The 22841-nt window shown below is 42.9% G+C and overlaps 1 protein-coding gene across 1 annotated transcript in view; it reads left to right on the forward strand.

The window, feature by feature from the left end:
- Positions 1 to 22841, forward strand: part of CFAP97D1 (CFAP97 domain containing 1) — a 45312-nt gene that overhangs the window by 20128 nt on the left and 2343 nt on the right. The window contains exons 2-5 of the mRNA XM_075846232.1: positions 2836 to 2906; positions 4406 to 4524; positions 19479 to 19602; positions 21427 to 21477. Coding sequence (XP_075702347.1) covers positions 2836 to 2906; positions 4406 to 4524; positions 19479 to 19602; positions 21427 to 21477 — 365 coding nt within the window. The remainder of the gene's footprint in view (positions 1 to 2835; positions 2907 to 4405; positions 4525 to 19478; positions 19603 to 21426; positions 21478 to 22841) is intronic.

Raw genomic sequence — 22841 nt, forward strand, 5'->3', positions numbered from 1 at the left:
TCGCAATTTAAGATATAATCGGAGTGACAGCTCTATAGTCTGAAATGCCTAAGGGTATGTTCACACGAGGGCGTCCGTAACGGCTGAAATTACGGGGATGTTTCAGCCTGAAAACATCCCCGTAATTTCAGCCGTAACGGCATGTGCAGGCGCTTGAACGCCGCGTCAATTACGGCCGTAATTAGCGCTGCTATTCATTGGAGTCAATGAATAACGGCTCCAATTACGGCCAAAGAAGTGACAGGTCACTTCTTTGACGCGGGCGTCTATTTACGCGCCGTCATTTGACAGCGGCGCGTAAATTACGCCTCGTGTGAACAGACAAACGTCTGCCCATTGCTTTCAATGGGCAGATGTTTGTCAACGCTATTGAGGCGCTATTTTCGGATGTAATTCGGGGCAAAAACGCCCGAATTACGTCCGTAATTAGTGTGTGTGAACATACCCTAAGAAGAAAACATTTTCTTAGGAGAGTAAATCTTCAGACCATTATTAATGTCTCAGGACAATAACTTTCTTTAAATGGAAAGTGAACCAAGTGTTCTATCTTCTGCCACCAATACTGGTACTGGTATAGGGATATGTGTATATATGTAAAAATTAATTATAAGATATTGCCGTTTTCACAGATGCTTTCATCTAAGCAACAAAACTCATATACTACTTCGGACTCATGGGACGTTAGGATAGGATTCTGAAGGTCCATCCTCCATTTATACAGAGCATGTATACGTCCACTTTAAATTGCATTGTAAACTTTTTGTTACCATTGTACATTCAGGGCATATCATCAATAAAGTCTGGTTATTTGTGAATCAACTCATGTCAAGAAATAGGCCCTAGTGGCAAGTGGTTGGTTCCAAAGTCACCTCCAAGTGGCGTTGTCAAGCAGAGAAAGGTCCAGATTGGGACAGAAACGTAGCAATCTTACATATGGGTGAATAAACGTTTTTCACTTTTTTGACTACTTTGCTGTGGAGTGCTGCCTATATTTTGAATTCCTAAATTTGGACTATTGGTCGTGGTCTGGAGGCTTGCACACACGAAACCCCTGATAGAGGTGATTATTTCAAGATTTGTGGTGCGGTTCTTCTTTGTATTTCCTATAGATAGATAGATAGATAGATAGATAGATAGATAGATAGATAGATAGATAGATAGATAGATAGATAGATAGATAGATAGATAGATAGATAGATAGATAGATTAGATATTATATATACAGTATATAGATATATATCCAGCACTACAGACTTGTTTTAGTGAAAGAATTGGACTGTTATTAACCCATAAGCGCAACAATTCAGCCCCCTAAACTGGGCTCTTTCTCAAGCAAAGCATAGGTGCACACATTGAGTATACATAGTTTTTTAATATATCGAATTTGTTAAGTTTATTGGCACACAATCAGTCAAATAAATCTAAAAATTGTTAAAGTGATGACTACAAATCATGTACGGTTGAAAAAGGCTTGTTTTAAAGGGATTGTCCACTACCGGACAACTGATGACCTATCCACAGGATAGGTCATCAGTATATCATCGGTGCGGGTCTGACACCCGGACCCCGCACCGATCAGCTGCTCCGGCACCAGATGTCATTGCACAGTATGTAATGTACGGAGCCGGAAGCAGATGGCTCCGTACATTGCGCATCGGCTGTGCTGCAGAACTGCAGCTCTGCTCCTAGTTACTTGAGTAGGAGCAGAGCTGTAGTACTCCAGCTCGGCTGCTATTCCGTGACCGGAGCCATCTGCTTCCGGCACGGACGTCCAGTGCCCAGTGGCAGCCGGAGCAGATGATTGGTGCGGGGTCCAGGTGTCGGACCCAGCCCCACCGATCTTATACTGATGACCTATCCAGTGAATAGGTGATCAATTGTCCGGTAGTGGACAACCCCTTTAGGCTGTAACGTTGCACAATGTTGAAGTAAAGAAAAACTTCTAACCTCTTAGTCAAGTTGTTTCGTGTTCTGATGCCGATCTTGTTTAAGGAATTTGGATAGTGTGGGCCAGTCGGACCTAACCCACCAGGTGACAAGCACTGATTATTTTGAATACAGGGTGCTGCTGAAACAAAGATTTGTACAAATGATGCATATAAATCGTCATGGGTACATACTAAAATCCTAATCAGTACAAAAACATGATACAGTGTAAAAAAAAATTTATGCAATGATAATCTCCTGATCAATCAATGAAGTATGTGAAACATATGTGTAAACGGGATTGCTTAAAAAGCAATAGTACTCTATATGCTGATAGCATCAATGCCAGATTATAGGGAAGGCAAAATAGGCAATTGCATAGGGGCCTCCACCACTTAGGGGGCCTTCGCATCTCAGTTTCCTAAAGACCTTCCAACAGACACCTAGCAGCAAGATATAAGTGTTTGAAAATATTTAAAGGGTGATAAGCTGACCGCCACAAGTCCAGAAGCTGAAATCTCCAGCAAGTAACTGTTATCACTGAAGCAACCTGTAGACGGCCGAACATTTCTCCGCCAGTGCCACTGCAGGAGAAATGTAATATAACATGGCACCCATTCAAGTGAATGAGAGACCTGTAAAACATGGTCCTCAAGAGTGACAGCCACTCTTTGCAGTGACTCGCCACTCTAAGTGTGGTCCTGAGCAGGGCATTGGCGGGTAATTTGTAACTTGCATGTGAATTACCAGAATACTCCTACTACCTAATGGAGTAAACATAATGTTACGGTAATGTATAGGGGTGGAAGTTAACCAGGTAAATGTGTGCAGTTCATGTATATCTGCCAACCTTGAATGTATGTCTTTTATTTTTTACATGTACTCTTTTAACTATTATGTGTTTTACAGCCAAACCTGAAGTTGACAATAAGCCACCAAGGATATTTTTACACCATCACGTCCAAATGAAAAGAATCCAGGTATAAACTGTTCATATTTTAAAATAATGGCTGACTTCAAGATTAGAAACACGTGGCTGATCGCAGATCAGTTCCAATAAAGTAAATGGAGCTAATCTGCAAAAAATACACAACGTGAATAGGTGTGCCACTGTTTTGAGCAAAGCAGTAATGTTTTTTTTAACATTACAGCACAATTTTTTTTACTATTTTTTATTAAAGGGATTTTCTGGTTTACAAAACCGTTTTGAAATGCCCTATTATAGCATTCTTAATTGAAAAGAGTCCTTTATTCTGGACATCTATTTATAATACAGAGGGGAGAGCGGCTACAAAGAGTGTCTCTTTCTCTGGAGGACCTGGCATGTCCATGAATCATGTGAACAGCCTTATTATTTCAATGGGCAGCATGTAATACTTGATTACACCTGTGGTGGCACTGCAGGGGAGTTAAAGGGGTTGCCCAGTCTCTAAAAATGGATGGCGTTTCCTCAGGATAGGCCACCAATAGCTGATGGATTGAGGTCTGACTCCCGAGACCCCTGCCGATCAGCATTTTTGAAGGGGTGCTTCCCCTTCATTTCTATTTGGTCACTGTGAACACGGATGTAGCGCCAATTGACAGGTATTGCAGCCTTTTTCTCGCACTGAAGTGAATGGAAGAGCTAGACTGCAATACCTGTGAATCGCCGCTCGCTGCATCCGTGTCGACGATTCACAGTGAGCAAATAGAAATGAAGGGGAAACAGCTGATCGGCGGTAGTCTGACCCCCTTCAAAAACAGCTGATCGGCGGGAGTCGGACCCCCTTCAAAACAGCTGATCGGCGCGAGTTGAACCCTGACCCATCAGGTATTGATGGCTTATCCTGGGGATAGGCCAAACATTTTTAGGGAATGGGCAACCCCTTTAAACACTTCAGCATTCCCCACAGATTACAACTGATCACTGTGGGTCCACACCCAGCGATCAATTTATTTCAAGACTATTCTTTTAACAAAAAGGGATTTTCCAAAGTGGACAACCCTTTTAATTAAAACTGGAATAGCTAATTGGTTTTATAATTTACATATCTGGTGAAATGGAGATTACCTGTCAAAAAGGGATTGTAATATAACTACACCTGTGTCAGAAAGGCCTAAATGTTATTGATCAGTCTAAAAATAGCCTTGTTAAATCCACTGTGATTCGATGTATTAACACAGCACAATATGAAGAAGTTTGAGAGCGGGGGGGGGGGGGGGGGTTAATATAGGTGGTATATATTTGTATACTGAGTATGCGTTTGGGAGCTTATCGGTTTATTAAATACATTTATTTTTCCTTGTAGTATTTGAAAAGCCGGCGGACATCTATTCCATTATTAGTTCCTATAATGTTATGGCCTTGATATTGTAGCATCTGTGGTTTTAGTCACACCACATATCACATTAGTTGGAACTTGATTGCAACATTATTACAGTCACTCGGCTGGGGATTTGTCTAATAGGCCCATTTTCTGCATCGCCCTTGTTCATACAGATGGAACAAGAACGACTGACTGTGATAGAAAAGAATAACCGACTGCTTATGGAGAAAATTGCTCATATTATGTGCACTAGAGGAGCTCTGGACAACTGGAACAATTGTCATTTAGGGAGGTAATGCATCATTTTTTATATAATATCTGCTTGTTTGCATTCAGAAGCTAAAAAATAGTCCGGTCTTAGTCCTGCTCATACAGCTGATGGCCTAGTTAATGTGTCCGTCTGTAACTAGACTGATGGCTCTTACCAACAATGATACATTGTGACAAACTGCAGCTGTGAAAGTTAATAGGTCTACATAGGCTTTCAGCCTAAAGTCAGTTTTAGGCAGTTGCAATACTTAGACTTCCCATAGTTTTACTAAACTGAAATTAGATCGTCATGGACCCCAATGTTTACTTTAGTAGTACCGCCAGGAGGTACAGGCTTTGCGACCGTATTAGGGCAATCTGAAATTGGTCAAAGGCCTCAATCAGCTCGCAGAAGCCTCATTTTGGCTCCCTATTATGACTACAAGTCCCAGCCTGACCCAGTATCTAATGACCTGGACCAACGGCATCATCAAGATCTAAAATGCTTTTAGTACGGGTCATTAGACTGACTGTCGGGATAGGACTTGTGGCCTCAATAGAGACATCAAAATGCAGCCGCATTTGAGCTATCTGAATGAGGCCTTATCAAAATCGAATAGTGACCCAGTGGATCCACATCCTGTTTTGTTACAGCAAGTCTGTAAACAGCTTAAAGGGGTTGTCCAGGATTAGAAAAACAAGGCTGCTGTCTTCCAAAAAGAGCATTAGGCCTGATCAGAGGCGTAGCTAGGTTCTCCAGCACCCGGGGCAAAGATTCAGTTTGGCGCCCCCCCCAACCTCTTTCCCGACAGCTCCTTCCCCCTCGCCGTGTTTGTTTTCTCTACCAATCGACATGTCATTTATTTTTATGTAACGCGAGCATAAAAACATTTGTACATTTTACAAGCAATATGGTTCTATACACAACACCAGAACCAAGCTCAGTACATATATACAGCCCCAGAAGCAAGCTCACTACATATATACAACACCAGCACAAATACAGCTCAATTTAGTGCAACCCCTGCCGTATAGGTGTGTACGGCGTAAAACTACAGCTCCCAGCATGGCCCAAACAATGATAAGGAGATGCTGTTTCACAAAAAATAAATCCTATCATAATCATATCACCCATCATCTCGCTGCAGATCATACAGTGACTACAGTGCTGATTAGAGGCAGAATGAACATTTACATTAAGTGACTCACCGGTGACGTCTCAGATTCTAGTTCTTTTTCTCCATCCGGTCCAGATCTCTATGATGACTTCTCCCGGTCACAGACCATTTCTGCAGTTTGCGCTCACATGTCTTCAGCTTCTCACTTTTCCAACATTTCTGCACCTATAAATAAATATAAAGTTCTCATTATACCACACACTACGCCCCTAAATATAATAGCGCCATACACTGCACCTCTAATTAGAATAGCACCATACACCGTGTCACACACACTGTGCCCCCTGTAGATAGTGCCTGCCATAGAGCCCCTGTAGATAGTGCCCCCATATAGACCACCCCTGTATATAGTGTCCCACAAATAACTCCCCCTATAGTGCTCTACAGATAGCCCACCCCTGTATATAGCCCCCTGTAGATATAGCCCACCCCTGTATATAGTACTCTACAGATAGCCCAACCATGTATGTAGCCCCCCTGTAGATATAGCCCACCCCTGTATATAGTGCTCCACATATAGTCCACCCCTGCATATAGCCCCCCTTGTACATATAGTCCACCCCTGTATATAGTGCTCCACTAGATAGTCCACCCCTGTATATAGTGCTCCACAGATAGCCCACCCTTGTATATAGTATATACAGGGGTGGGCTATCTGTGGAGCACTATATACAGGGGTGGACTATATGTACAAGGGGGCTATATACAGGGGTGGGCTTTCTGTGGAGCACTATAGGGGGAGCTATTTGTGGGATACTATATACAGGGGTAGGCTATATCTACAGGGGGACTATATACAGGGGTGGGCTATATCTACAGGGGGACTATATACAGGGGTGGGCTATCTACAGGGGGACCATATCTACAGGGGGACCATATCTACAGGGGTGGGCTATATCTACAGGGGTGGGCTATATACTATATAGCCCCCCCTGTAGCTATAGCCCACCCTGTAGATATAGTCCACCTGTATATAGCCCACCCCCTGTAGATATGGTCCCCCTGTAGATAGCCCACCCCAGTATATAGCCCCCTGTAGATATAGTCCCCCCGTATATAGCCCACCCCCTGTAGATATAGTCCACCTGTATATAGCCCACCCCTGTAGATATAGTCCCCCTGTATATAGCCCACCCCCTGTAGATATAGCCCCCTGTAGATATAGTCCCCCTGTATATAGCCCACCCCCTGTAGATATAGTCCACCTGTATATAGCCCACCCCCTGTAGATATGGTACCCCTGTAGATAGCCCACCCCAGTATATAGCCCCCTGTAGATATAGTCCCCCTGTATATAGCCCATCCCCTGTAGATATAGTCCACCTGTATATAGCCCAGCCCTGTAGATATAGTCCCCCTGTATATAGCCCACCCCCTGTAGATATAGTCCACCTGTATATAGCCCACCCCCTGTAGATATAGTCCCCCTGTATATAGCCCACCCCCTGTAGATATAGCCCCCCTGTAGATATAGTCCCCCTGTAGATATAGTCCCCCTGTATATAGCCCACCCCTGTAGATATAGCCCCCTGTATATAGCCCCCCTGTAGATATAGTCCCCCCACAGATACAGACACACACTTCTATTACAATTAAAAAAAGTAAAAAATATTCAAACTCACCTTATTCCCACTCCCACGCCGTTCGGCAGCCATGGAGAGCTGCTCTCTTCTGCGCAGGTCTCCAGGGGGTTGAACACAGCGTCTATGAAAGGCGCTGATTTGCTGGGCAGGATGACTTTCCCTGCCAGTCAGTCAGCGCCTTTCATCGACGGAAGCGTCACTGGTACAAAAGGTACCAGTCGCTTCATTCGTGGAGAGGCGCTGAATGGCCGGGCACGTAACGTGCCCGGTCATTCATTGCTTCTAATTGTACCTGTGTCCTTGCGACACAGGTACAATTATAGTGAAGGAGGTGGCGCTGGCGCCCCTCTAAGAGCTGCGCCCGGGGCACGTGCCCCGCCTGCCGCCCCCTAGCTACGCCCCTGGTCCTGATTCACACGAACGCTGCGTATCTCGGACGTGAAAAACTGCCGTTTTTCACGTCCGAGGTGCATACGTGCTCAGGGCTGCGGGACGCGATGTCACGCATCCACCATAGATGAGAGTCTATGGAGTGATGCGTGAAAAGATAGGACATGTCTTATTTTCCCACGGACCCTTCACCCTGTGTGAACAGCCACATTGAATTACATAGGTCCGTGGGACGGCCGCTGTTTCAATGTTCGTCCCACGGACGTTTAACACGTTCGTGTGAATCAGGCCTTAGGGTATGTTTATACGCAGAGTTTTCAGGCGTATATCGGGGTGTAAATGCCTCAAAATATGCTTGAAAAAACGCTACCTAAACGCCTACAAACATCTGCCCATTGAATTCAATGGGAAAAACTGCATTTCGTTCAGACGGGACGTTTTTACGCTGCCGTTTTAAAAAACGGCACGTGAAAAAACGCTGCGTAAAAAGGAGCATGTCACTTCTTGACACGTTTTTGGAGCTCCAAAAACATCTAGAAGAAACGCCCCAAAAAATGTTTTCAGCTTCCAAAACGGCTGAAAATCAGAGGCTGTTTTCTCTGAAAACAGCTCAGTAATTTTCGCCCGTTTTTTACTCTGCGTGTGAACATAGCCTTACACCTGTCCATAGGTTGTGTCTGGTATTGTAGCTCAGCTTCATTGCAGTGAATGGAGTTGAGCTGCAATACCACACACAACCTGTGGACAGGGGCAGCACTGTTTTTTTAATCCTGGACAACCCCTTTAAGGTCCTTCGTACATGGAGACAAGTGAGCACATTGGAGCAAATCGCTGATCATTTTATAGCTCTTGGGAATTAAGCCTAAATTTTCTATTTTTTTTTTTATTATGAAAATAAGCAGTAAAAATGTAGAAGTAAATAAAAGATAAACTTGAAATATTCTGTAAGCTCTGACTGATACCCTGACGAATGGCAGCAAGTAAAGCGCTATCTGCATTGTCCCGCTCTTCATACGGCTTCCTTTGTAGATCCCATTAAATTATATCGTCTTCGTACCATACATTATGTTGCATAATAGAGCGAGTTAAGCTTCTATCATAGAAGAGTGAAAATTTAATGGCTCGAGAAACAGCCGCATAATCAAGCTTTTTATTTTCAAATACAGATAACATTTTGATTATTTTTATCACACATCTCACTCCATGTGGTAAATCCTTTTCCCACCAAAGCTTTTATGTTTCATCGCTGAGAGCGATAAAAGCAGAACCGCAGAAAGAAAAAGGTTTTCTAGATAAAAGGAGATGTATTAAAAGTCTTCTTGTGCAGTACATGTTGAACTTGTCCCATTTCGAATTGACCTTTGACCTCTTTAGATTATGGAACTTGAAGGGTTTGTATATGAAACAAAAAAGGGCCTGATTTAAACAGCGCCTCTCGTCTGTGGGTTATTTCTGGCATTGCAGCTCAGCCCCATTCACTTGCTTTCCTTTGCTTAAATGACGGAAATGTATTGATGTTGCTGTGGACGGGTTTGGTGCAGTATCTGAAGCATAGTTGCGGAATTTCGGTGCAGATTCCGCAATGAAAATGAGGTAAGAAATACGTGGTGTGTAAACCCAGCCTAACTAAACAAGAAGCGTTAGACTAGTGTAAAAACTGTATTTAAAGGGTAGGTACACTTTTGAAGGGATTTTTTATTTTTTTTTCCAAATCAATTAATGTTTTATTTTGATGAACTTAGATGTGATCGATATTAGGTGGATTCTGTTTGTCAGGGACACACAGAACAGCCGAGCCATCAGTCCAGCTGACAGAACTGACGGAATCGGCTGAGAGAGAACGATACAGATTCTATGTATACAGGATACATAGAAACGGAATTTTTTTAAAAATAAAAGTACATTTAAAAAGTGCTTAAAAAACAAAAAAACATTGGTTCAATACAAAAAAATACATTCAAAGGTATACCTAGCCTTTAGGTTTTGTTTTTCTTACTTTTTTGTTAATATTTAATTCAGGCTGGATACTGGCAACTCTTCTGTAATAAGTTGTATGATTCTGTACTTTTATGGATCCATACAAAACACAACCATGTGGATGAGCCAACAAAACCAATTTCTGGAACTGCTTCACAGATCAGAGCAGTAGCTCAGGCAAGATGGCTGCCCCCATAATTAATCATGGAAAGAAAATAGAATAGAAAAAAATACAATCAGAAACTAAAAACAGATTAGAATTTTTTTTTTTTTTCGGTATATAGTTTGAAGTAGTAAAAAAAAAATATATACAAGCAGTGATTATTTTTAGAAATCACATAAACCTCTATTATCACACATGTACTGTATATTCGGGATGTGTTTATGATTTTTATTAATTTATTTGGATCTAAGTAAATTTCACCTAAATGTTAAAATATAATTCTGCACGTGACACTTAGACCGTCTGGCAATAATAGAATAGCTTGTCCTCCAACATAAATCTCTCGTCATCACAATAACTACACAAAGGAAATTGAAACTGGAGACCATCATTATATTAAGTGGATAAAAATGTCAAATTAAAAAATCTAAATCCACGATTTGTATTGATCAGAGTAACGTGAATGTCACAGGATTGTCTAGGAGCTAAACCGTTTCTGGCATGCAAATGAATTCTGATAATATCTCGACTTTCATTTATTGCTGTCAAGGCCTCCATTCTAACATTTTATTTCAAACTTTTTTGTTTAAATATAAATTTTTGGAAGACGTGTGTATCTTGCTACAATTTATATATAAAGTTCACCCAAAACCCTGCGCCTCCCTATATATAACAAGACCGGTTAGCTCTCATGACATGTCTGTTTTAATATATACTTTAATTCTCCATAAAATAAACATTTTGGAGCAGCTCTTTTTAGAACTCTGCATTGGGCCATTACTCTGTTATTGTTCCTGGAAATGTATGCATGAATTGACAACTGGGTATTACCATTTTCAGAAAGGCATGTCTCTAGACCCTCTGACATGGCGGCACTGATTAGACAGTGTTAAAGTATGTAGGGATATGCCCCATTGACAAGGGGAATGGTAGCACCTAGTTTTTCATCCATTTCCAGGAGGCGTAACAGAGGTACGGCACAATGCAGAGTTCTAAGAAAAACATTATTGGTGGAATTGATCAACCTTTCTAGGCCAGTATTCTAGCGTAGAAAAGTCACAAAAGGGCACCACAAATTTATTATAATTTAAGCCAGATAACAGCAGAGCAGAAAGCGAAGACTAGCGTATAAAACATCAGTCTTGGTAAATCTACCCCCTAAATATCCAAAAATATATGGCCACCCTTTCTAATTAGTGAGTTTGCCCAATTCAGCTACATTTGTACCCAGCTAGAGCTGCCCCAGTTAAGGGTAAGTTCTATAAGAGGGGCACGTAAGCATCTAGGAGCGACCAAAGTTAAGCCATGAACCAGTAGACCATATAATCTCACAGGATGACCAGTTCCGACCTGATCATTTGAATGGGCTAAGCTACAGTATCAGGCACAGCCATAAATGTAAGAACGTCGTGGTGCCAAGTACTGCAGTGAAGCAGCCGTGGTGCTCCAGCAAGCACCGCTGTCCTTCATTCTGATGAACATTGGGGGCTCTAGGGCTTGGATCCCCACTATTCATATATTGTACATTAATTAATCAATTGAAAATCCTGGTATGGCCCTTTAAAGGGATCCTTTCATCAACATCTTACCTGTTAAACTAGCCTTACCCCTCAATGGCCGCAGCTGTCCAGAGTTCGTTCCTGTTCTCTTCTTTCCTGAAGTCCTCCTCTGTCTGTAAATATAGTCGTTTAAACTTTTCCCGCCTTTTATGGTAATTATTTTTCCCTCTGGGATGGAGCTTCTTAACCACGCCCACTGCTATCACCTGTCCGGCCTTGACTGGCTAAGGAGTTGTCAATCAAAAAGAAGGAGGTGGAGTCCACTCTGAGATGCTGGAGGAATGAAAACCTGACTCTTTTCAGATGAAGATTTGACTCTTTTCTGCTGATTTGCATACGGCGTGGGACCACTGAAAAACGGAATACTAAAGCTACAGAGCTTACTTAGAACATATTTATAGCTTAGATGACAATGATTTTTCACCCACTTTCACCAGGTATTGCTGGCTTTATAGCTAAAATGCTGGTGACAGGTTCCCTTTAAGTCAGGAGATAGTAGTAGAAAACACATAAAAGTAGAACATTAGATAAAGAATCACACAGCATTGTATAAAATATATTCCAGACCATATGCTAAGAAGCAGTTTTCACACATGATTTGGCACAAGCCAAATCATGGAAGTCTGCTCCAGATGAGATTCTGTTCCGTTAAAAGCGTTTTCCAGCCGATAAAAATTGATGGCCTATCCTTACGATAGGCCATCAATAGCGGATAGGTCGGGGGTTCGACTCCCAGGGCCCCCACCGATCAGCTTTTTGAAAGGGCCGCAGTTCTCGTACAAGCGCTGCTTCCCCTTCATTTCTTCTTGCTCACTATGAAACATCGACACTCATTTAGCGGAGATTCACAGGTATTGCAGCCTTTTCTCCAATTCACTTCAATGGTAGAAAAGGCTGCAATACCTGTGAATCGGCACTAAATGCGCGCCAACGATTCATAGTGAGCAAGAAGAAATAAAGGGGAAGCAGCGCTTGTACAAGCGCTGCAGCCCCTTCAAAACAGGGAGTCGGACCCCGACCCATCTGCTATTGATGGCCTATCCTGAGAGCATAGTACATGTAGTATGCTCTACATGTACTGTACTATGCACTACATGTACTATGCTCTACATGTAATGTACTTTTCTCTACATGTACTATGCTCTACATGTACTGTACTATGCTCTACATGTACTGTACTATGCTCTACATGTACTGTACTATACTCTACATGTACTGTACTATGCTCTACATGTTCTATGCGCTACATGTACTGTACTATGCTCTACATGTACTATGCTCTACATGTACTGTACTATGCTCTACATCAGGGGTCTCAAGCACGCGACCTGCGGGCCGCATGCGGCCCCTGGGGCTGTCATCTGCGGCCCGCGGGACACAGAGCCGCTAGTATCGGCTCTGCTCCGAGACTCTGGAATTCCCTGACATCGCTGTCCACATATGAACAGCGATGTCTGGGGCTTCCCCAGAGCCGGAGTCCCGGGCAGAGCGCTAGTACAGGCTCTGCTCCGGGACTCTGTGGAATTCCCTGACATCGCTGCCCATATATGGACAGTGTTTCAGGGTCTTCCCCAGAGCGGAGTCCCGGGCAGAGCGCTAGTATAGGCTCTGCTCTGGGGAGGCCTCTGACATCGCTGTCCATACATCGACAATGATGTCAAGGGCTTCCCCAGAGCAGGTGTCCCAGTGATGTCAGGAGCACAGCTGGAGTCCCAGGAAGAGCCTACTAGCGCTCTGCCCGGGACTCCAGCTCTGGGGTTGCCCCAGACATCTCTGTCCATATATGGACAGTGATGTCAGGAGCAGAGCTGGAATCCCAGGCTGCACGCACAACTCTACTATTATATCATGTACTTTACTCCAGTCACATCCAGAGCTGCACTCACAACCAGTGGCGGATTAAGTAGACCATGGGCCCTGGGCTGTTACCCAAACTTGGGCCCCCCTTCCTCACCGTAACTATTTTTAACACTACCTTTTTGGGCAAGCATTAACAGTGTTACGATTCCCCTTGTCACAGCGCGGTGTCCCTACATACTGACAGGATCACACTGTGCAGGGACACAACCTTCTGACAAGGGGAATTGTCTATCAGTCCTGGACCGCAGAAAGACTTTTTGTGAAATACAAGGATTTCCTATAATAAACATGTCAGGAGAGGTGACAGATTCTCTATAAATCTAGTGACTCACAGGTGACGACGTCTCAGATTCTAGTAGTTTTTTTCCTCTTTTCTTCTCCATCCGGTCCAGCGCTCATGACGACTTCTCCCGGCCATGACTCATTTCTGCAGAATTTGCCACTTAGACGTCTCCTCACTTTTCCAACATTTCCACACCTATAAACGAAAATAAAGTTATCATGGTGCCACATAGTGTACCCCTAAATATAATAGCACCAAACACTGCGCGCCTGAATATAATACCACACACTGTAAAACACCATACACACAGCCCCCTGTACATAGTGCCACACACAGCCCCTGTAGATATTACACACCCCCATAGATATCGCCATACACAGCCCCCTCTATATATCACACATCCCCCTCGTAGAGAGCGTTACACACAGCCCCCTATAGATAGTGCCATACAGCCCCCCTGTAGAGAGCGCCACACAGCCCTCCCCCTCTTGTAAATAGCACCAAAAAGCCCCCCCTATAAAGAGCGCCACACACATACCACGGTGGATAGCACTACACAGCCCCCCCTTGCCTCACAGCGCTCCCCCTTGTATATAGTGCCTCACAGCGCTCCCCCTTGTATATAGTGCCTCACAGCGCTCCCCCTTGTATATAGTGCCTCACAGCGCTCCCCCTTGTATATAGTGCCTCACAGCGCTCCCCCTTGTATATAGTGTCACACAGCGCTCCCCCTTGTATATAGTGCCACACAGAGCTCCCCCTTGTATATAGTGCCACACAGCGCTCCCCCTTGTATATAGTGCCACAAGGTTATGTACACATTTAAAAACTTTATATTATAATTATATATATATATATAGTATGTCTGTGTATCAGTGTGATTGATTGATTTTATTAAAAAATATTTTTACTTTTTGAGATACGGCTGCTTTGTATCCTGTATCCGTCAGGTCAGCAGGACTGACGGGATCAGTGACACGCAGGATCCACCTCAAATCTATCACATCTAAGATTATAATTTAGCGCAGGGCCCGTTTCACTGATCCCGTCAGTCCTGCTGACCTGACGGATACAGGATACAAAGCAGCTGTATCTCAAAAAGTGAAAATATTTTTTAATAAAACGTAATTACAAAGTTGCACCAAACACACATTTTTATTAAAAAAAAATAAAACCGACGTTATTTTTGCGACGTTTTTTCCCTAGACAATGCAGGTTTCGTTTTTTTATCGTTTTTATGCACACATTTTTTGCCATTTTAGAATTTTTATTCATAAAGTTTGAAAATAATAGTAAAAAAAGAAGCTTTTTTACGTTTCAGCTATTTTTTTTGGTAATAACATTGTTTTACCCTAAAATAGACCTTTTATCTGTGATCGTCATTGTCTACCGTAAATTTTAATATATTACATGTCTATATTAGGGTAATTGGGTCAGCGCTAGCGTTACAACAATGATTGGCGGGGGGGGAACGTTTTTTTTGGGGTGGGTATTTTATGTGTATTTATTATTATTTTTTTTTTTTGCACTTTACTATTTTTTATTACTATGTTCTGATCCTCAAAGGTCAAAAAAGACCTTTGGGGAACCTTATATCTACTTTCTCTTTGTTTTACACCATGTTTTTCCACTGTAACTGGAGCTGCACAGCAGCCCCAGTTACAGGGGAAATCAGCCCTCTCACAGTGACGATTGTCACTAATAGGGCTGTGCTGGGTCTAGTAAGACCCAGCAACAGTCTGCCACTAACGGCACCCGGCGATCATGTGACCTGTCACATGATCACCGGGAGGAATAGAGACAGCGCCGCTGCTGCTGTCTCTATTCCTGTACACAGCGTTCATTGAACGCTGTGTAAGAAGACATCGGAGAAGACAGAAGCAGCGAAAGCTGCTTCTGTCTTCTCCTCAGGGTCCCCGGCAGTCACTGACAGCCGGAGACCCGACATTCAGCTGCCCGATCGCGCGGGCAGCAAGTTAAAACCCGAGCCGTAGAAAGTCTATGGCTCGGGTTTTAAGCACCCGTCCCTGACCGCTGGCCGTAAAAATACAGCCAGCGGTCGGGAACCAGTTGGGCAGGAGGATAATCCTGTACTGACCTCAGCGCCGGTGACCGCCCGCCGGCTCTTCTCTTGCTGCTTTGGAGTAACAGAACAGCCGTCCGTCGCTGTTCTGTTACTCAATGGCGGCGGCCCGCACTGTCAGGGAGGCGTGTCCTACCCCTGGATCCCGGCGAATTCCCTGCTCCTCCCCATCTTCGGCCGTTAGCAGCGCTAGCGCGCTGAATAGATTTACGAGATAATGTGCGTTTCGGGCTGCCATGGGCCCCCTGGAAGCCTCGGGCCCCGGGCGGCCGCCCGAAACGCCCATATGATAATCCGCCACTGCTCACAACTCTACTGTAACATAATGTACTATACTCCAGAGACATCCACAGCTACACTCACAACTCTACTGCAAGATCAGTAGATGCAGATGCAAACATCTTGTCTTATACTCCAAACAAATCTAGAGCTCCAGTCACAACTCTACTATTATATAATGTGCTATACTCCAGTCACATCCAGAGCTGCAGTCACAACTCTACCCCAGAAGTTACAGAATATGACAGAACTACTAATGATGTAGGACAAGACCCTGACATCACTGTGGTAGTATCTGCGGAGGGCACTGTGGCCTTATCTAGGGGTGTATTGCATTATCCACAGAGGGCACTGCGGAAGCATCCACCGAGGGCACTGCGGCAGCATCCGAGGGCACTGCGGCAGCATCCACCGAGGGCATTGCGGCACTATCTAAAAAGGGGCTGTCCAATCTTGACATGTGTGTCTGCCAAACGCTGCTAACTGAGCCACCGGACTACATTTAGCGACACTTAAACTGGAAAGCTGGATTGTTGAAATAAGCACGTGGAGAAATATGTTCTATATGCGGCCCACTTACCCGTCCGAGTTTGAGACCCCTGCTCTACATGTACTATGCTCTACATGTACTGTACTATGCTCTACATGTACTGTACTATGCTCTACATGTACTATGCTCTACATGTAATGTACTTTTCTCTACATGTACTATGCTCTACATGTACTGTATTATGCTCTACAAGTACTACGCTCTACATGTACTGTACTACGCTCTACATGTACTGTACTACGCTCTACATGTACTGTACTACGCGCTACATGTACTGTACTATGCGCTACATGTACTGTACTATGCGCTACATGTACTGTACTATGCTCTACATGTACTGTACTATGCTCTACATGTACTGTACTATGCTCTACATGTACTGTATTATGCTCTACATGTACTATGCTCTACATGTACTGTATTATGCTCTACATGTACTGTACTATGCTCTACATGTACTGTACTATGCTCTACATGTACTGTACTATGCTCTACATATACTATGCTCTACATGTACTGTACTATGCTCTACATGTACTATGCTCTACATGTACTGTATTATGCTCTACATGTACTGTACTATGCTCTACATGTACTGCACGATGCGCTACATGTACTGTACTATGCGCTACATGTACTGTACTATGCGCTACATGTACTGTACTATGCTCTACATGTACTGTACTATGCTCTACATGTACTGTACTATGCTCTACATGTACTATGCTCTACATGTAATGTACTTTTCTCTACATGTACTATGCTCTACATGTACTGTATTATGCTCTACAAGTACTACGCTCTACATGTACTGTACTACGCTCTACATGTACTGTACTACGCTCTACATGTACTGTACTACGCGCTACATGTACTGTACTATGCGCTACATGTACTGTACTATGCGCTACATGTACTGTACTATGCTCTACATGTACTGTACTATGCTCTACATGTACTGTACTATGCTCTACATGTACTGTATTATGCTCTACATGTACTGTATTATGCTCTACATGTACTGTACTATGCTCTACATGTACTGTACTATGCTCTACATGTACTGTACTATGCTCTACATATACTATGCTCTACATGTACTGTACTATGCTCTACATGTACTATGCTCTACATGTACTGTATTATGCTCTACATGTACTGTACTATGCTCTACATGTACTGCACGATGCGCTACATGTACTGTACTATGCGCTACATGTACTGTACTATGCTCTACATGTACTGTACTATGCTCTACATGTACTGTACTATGCTCTACATGTACTGTACTATGCTCTACATGTACTGTACTATGCTCTACATGTACTGTACTATGCTCTACATGTACTGTACTATGCTCTACATGTACTGTACTATGCTCTACATGTACTGTACTATGCTCTACATATACTATGCTCTACATGTACTGTACTATGCTCTACATATACTATGCTCTACATGTACTATGCTCTACATGTACTATACTATGCTCTACATGTACTATTCTCTATATGCAGTACAGTGCAGGGACATCAACTCTAGGCTGTGCTTGTAATAAAAAAAGTCTTATGTATCAGCATTTCTTATGTATTTTGTCAGTGCACTTTCTCCCAATAGTGCACTGCAATTGTACTTTCCTGGGGGCAAGCAAATGGTTATTGTGGTTTATTGTATTCTTCATCATAGATAGGCTCTGTTCTACTATGAGTAGTTATCAGCAATGATTGGGGAATTACTTTGACACTTGAAAAACCTTTGATTCAGATTAAAAGGAAGACTGAACACAGACTATGTGAAGTTTTTGAGCTGTGAAATATGACTCATCTTTTTTTTAGTAAATATATGTATATGCAAAAAACAGTGTTTTATAAATTCTAACCATCTTTTTGTGACATTGCAGTCATATTTGAGATAATTTTTGGTACATCATGTTTTGTCTGTTTAAAGTGAATCTGTCACAGACTGCCATAGACTACAGAAATTAAAAATAAAATAGATGGATAAAATGGAAAGCGCTACTGGTAGAGAAAATAATAGCAGTATAGGGAATATCCTAATTGATTTTAATGCATGGCTATACGTTTCAACACAGAACCTGTGTCTTCATCAGGCCAACACAGGTTCTGTGTTGAAACGCGTAGCCATGCATTAAAATCTATTAAGATATTAATATTATTTCCTCTACCAGTAGCGCTTTCCATTTTATCCATCTATTTTATTTTTAATTGCTGTTTTGTTGCGGTACCGTGGTCATGGTACCGGTTTTTCGATTGGCGAGCTGCAGCTGATTTTATTACTACATGCTTACATCAGTGTTGTACCTGAACTGTACAACTTCCATAGGTGAGCGCAACTGCTTCTCCTTGCATTTTATTCGTCTTATCAACCAGGTTTATCTTGCACCATGTGGCGCTGTGTATCTTTTCTCTCTCTTTAGGTATCGCTGCCATAGAATACAGCAGAGGTGATCCAACTTTTCTAGTTCATGAGCCGCTTTCAAACGGTTCTAGTGCCTCTAGTTTACTTCTTGTTACTTATATGGTTCCAACAAATTCCTCCATGCTGTACAGATTGTCATCACTCATATCCATACATAAACATATTCCTTGTCCTCAATATAACTCATAATCTAATTCCACTATCCCATTCACACTAGGGCATGCAACCAAGAAGTTTTTGGAGTTGTAGAGGAAACCAAAGAACCCAGGGGAAACCCACACAAACACGGGGACAACATACAAAAACCATGTAGATGTTGCCCTTATTCAGATTCTTATCTGGGACCCCAATACTGCAAGGCCACAGAGCTCACCACTGAGCTACCCTGCTGCCCACTAGTTGATAACAGTATCCGCAGCTGCCAAGACCTGGTGAGCGAGAAGCATGGCGCCAGAAAGCTACTGAAGAACACTGGATGCCCTTACTTATTAGATGTAGTGAGAGATAATGTTACCCAATACAGAACACATGGTGATTTGGTTTGACGCAATTGATAAATGTTATAGTATAGTATAGGTTGATATAGCGTAATGTCCAGTCTTTGGGTCTTAAGGATGATTACTAAATTATTTTAACTTAATTCTGTTCCATAGTCTCAATAGCAGCAAACGCAACAGAGACATTGTAAGGATCACTGCAGAGAACCAAGCAATACACAAGAGGATTCAGGAAAGCAAGCCGAACTATGATCACAAGAAATGGGAAAATGAATGGAAGGTGATGGTATTTTTGTGTTGAAATAGTGAAGTAAATTGTAGTAATATTAGTTATGAGAAATGCCCCCAATGACCTCCGACATTACAGAACTACTCATGTCAAGTTGCATCTTGTAACTACATCATTAGTAGTTCTGTCATATTCTGTAACTTCTGGGCTAGGATGATGATGACCTGCAGTATTTTCATACAACACAACAAAAGCCCTACTCCCATCTGTTAGCTTTATAATAAGAGAATGATGTCTCTAATGAGAACACAAGGGAGTCTTGTATGGTGTTGGATGAAATGTTGGCTCATGTGCCCTCCCCAGATTAAGACCTAACTCATGAAGTTTGCATTAAACCAATAAAAAAAATTAGTTTTGGATGAGTATAAGAAATATCAACTTTCATCTGATCTGACAGATAGCTACTCACGGTAGCAACAGTTAGAGGAACATTTTGGGTGAAGTTATCAAAGCTCAAAGGCAAAAATTTGTAACATCATTTTTGATAGGGAGCAATTCAGACTGGGTCTACTGTTTGCTAGGCAGAGGCCTAAATATGCTCTGGCTACAGCTTAGCAGCAGACACAACCACCCGAGGTCCATGCTTCTGTGGAGACCAAGCAATGTTGATCACGGTTTATTACTATGGCTGGTTGCATGTATTGATGCGCACCAACAACATTTCTGGTCCCAGCTACTAAAAAGAGGAAGATAGCAGTTTATTTTTGGCACTGGAGCCTGTTCTGCTATTTGTCAGGACAGCTGATATTCCGGTGTAGACCCTTAACCTAAAGAATTATCTTGTAGGGGTTTTTCCTACTATTGCTTTCATATCATTTTGACCATTGGGACCCCCACCCACTGCTACAGTACTTTAAAAAAAATAAGTGCTTTACACGGTCTATGAAAAATACTACGCTAATGATTTCTATACATGGCTCAAAATTACTAGTGGACAGGCAGACCGGCGAGGAATGTGATGAGGAAGGTATTTCTCATCGAATAAGCACTTGGAAAGATTGTGGTCTATATACTGCACAGTGGCCCCTTGTTGTTTGTGCCCACCCCTGTGTGGCACTCGTTGGATTGCCAAGGCATCTTCTGATTTTTACCAGACACAGAGATTCCCCGCCCTGGCATGGTGTCTGGTATTGAAGCACAGGCTTGTCCACTTAAATGAGGTTGTGCTGCAGTTCTCTTCACAGGCCTGGCAGGTCGGAAGTGGCGCTGTGTAATAGTGGTAATAGTAAATGGTCCTCGCCCTTTCATTTTTGTGATTGGTGGGGGTCCCAGAGCTCAGGCCTGAATTTATCAGCTAATGATGACGCACACATACAGACATATACGCAATGTAATTATATTTATCAATTTAAAGAATGGATGTTCTTTTGTGGAAGCCCAATATGAGCTCATTCATTCCAGTTTATATTTAAGTAAGTTCTGAAATTCATATACAGCTTTGTTAGAAAGTTATTATATAGCATAGGTTAACTGCTTCACACACACACATTGTAATATTCTTTTGAGAGCAGCTACAAACATCTGCATAAAATCATGTGTAATGACATAAATCAGTATTTCCACCCTAGAATGATTAGAGAGAAAAGCCACTTGGAAAGGCGATTTGTCATCCGGTGTTAAGAAATATAATAATAAGTCCGGCTTCTTCTTGGATCGATTTGTTTAAGGCCAATTAGAGTTTCTTGGCCAGCTCACTAAGACATTCGCACTAATATGTCAGGTTCAATACACTGGGAAGAAAAGCAAAACCTTGTGCATTCAAGTCTGTCTGATAGTGGATTAGTATGTATTCTGTGTTTTCTCACCTCAATCTAGGCTACAAGAAAATACCTGCAGCACACGTCTTTTTACCAAGCTCTAGCCAAGGTATGACATATGCTTGTTTCACAAATTATTGCCATTTACCAATCAAAGCGTCACTTGTCAGGACTGAATATGTAAGACGCATCCTCAGCCCTAACTGACCCGGTACTGGGCCCTCATATGCAGGTAAGGGCGCAGCTATAGGGAGGGGTGCAGAGGTAGCAGTCGCACCTGGGCTCTGGTGCCCGAGGGGGCCAAAATGCCTCTATGCCGCATAAGAAGACACTAGGGCCGATTTTAGACAAAGTGTGGCCCTGGGCAAAGTTAAAAGTGGGGCCCCAAATGCTGAATTATTGTATCAAGTGTGCATTGTGCAGAGAACTGTATCGCTGATTTCTAGTGTGTCCAGCCCCAAAGCATATGTCCCCCTCCCACACAAAAAAATTATCTATCTATCTATCTATCTATCTATCTATCTATATATATATATATATATATATATATATATATATATCATATTGTGAAATCATACCATTGTACCAGATTAAATATTACCTGCATAATTTTACTGAACGCAACTCACTCATAGAAGTCCAATATTACCAATAATAACACAATATAAGTTCCATATATCCAGTGACTCACAGGTCGATCACTTTTCTCTTTTTTTCCTCCATCCGGCCCAAACCACTGTGACAACTTATTCCAGCCACAACTCGTCTCTGCAGAATTTGACACACAGTCATTTTTGGTTTCTCGCTTTTCCAGGACCCTCCCCCCCCATCCTCTAAACAAACTCATAATCCACAGTGCCCTAGATGGTAATGATGATCCCTTAGTGCTCGACACAATAAAAGTGCCCCATCAGTGACTGCGCTCCCACACAGTAATAATGCTCCCTTTATGCCCCCTGTAGTGCCGCAGCATCACCTGTAGATAGCGCCACACACCGTCCCCTGTAGATAGCACGATACACACCCCCCCCCCTGGAAGGAGCTGCTCCACAGCGTAGGCCAGCATCATCCAGTTAAGTCATCACACCGGTATGCGCAGGGATTCTGTCCTAGCATCTTATAGACTGCAGACCTAATGGGCCTGTAGCCTAGTGAATAGTGGAGCAGGGAGCTGCTCTGCCATAATATTCAATTGTATCTGAGTGCTGAGGACGCAGATACAATTCAATGTTGCAGTCGCTAGCACCAGGCACCCATCTGCTGTGCTAGCGACGCCACTATGCATTAGGGGGACTGTGCCGCCCGGCCCATTAATATAATCTGCCGGGCGACACAGGCCCCCTCGTGCCAAGGGCCCCATAGCAGCTGCTATGGCTGCTATAGTGGGCAGAGGACCCTGAGAAAATGGGGTCCCTAGGCAATTGCCCAGTTTTCCCCCTCTAACGCCGGCCCTGGAAGACACCAGTATTATAT

The sequence above is a fragment of the Rhinoderma darwinii genome, chromosome 13 (assembly GCF_050947455.1).
Source record: "Rhinoderma darwinii isolate aRhiDar2 chromosome 13, aRhiDar2.hap1, whole genome shotgun sequence".
Taxonomy (NCBI): Eukaryota; Metazoa; Chordata; class Amphibia; order Anura; family Rhinodermatidae; genus Rhinoderma; species Rhinoderma darwinii.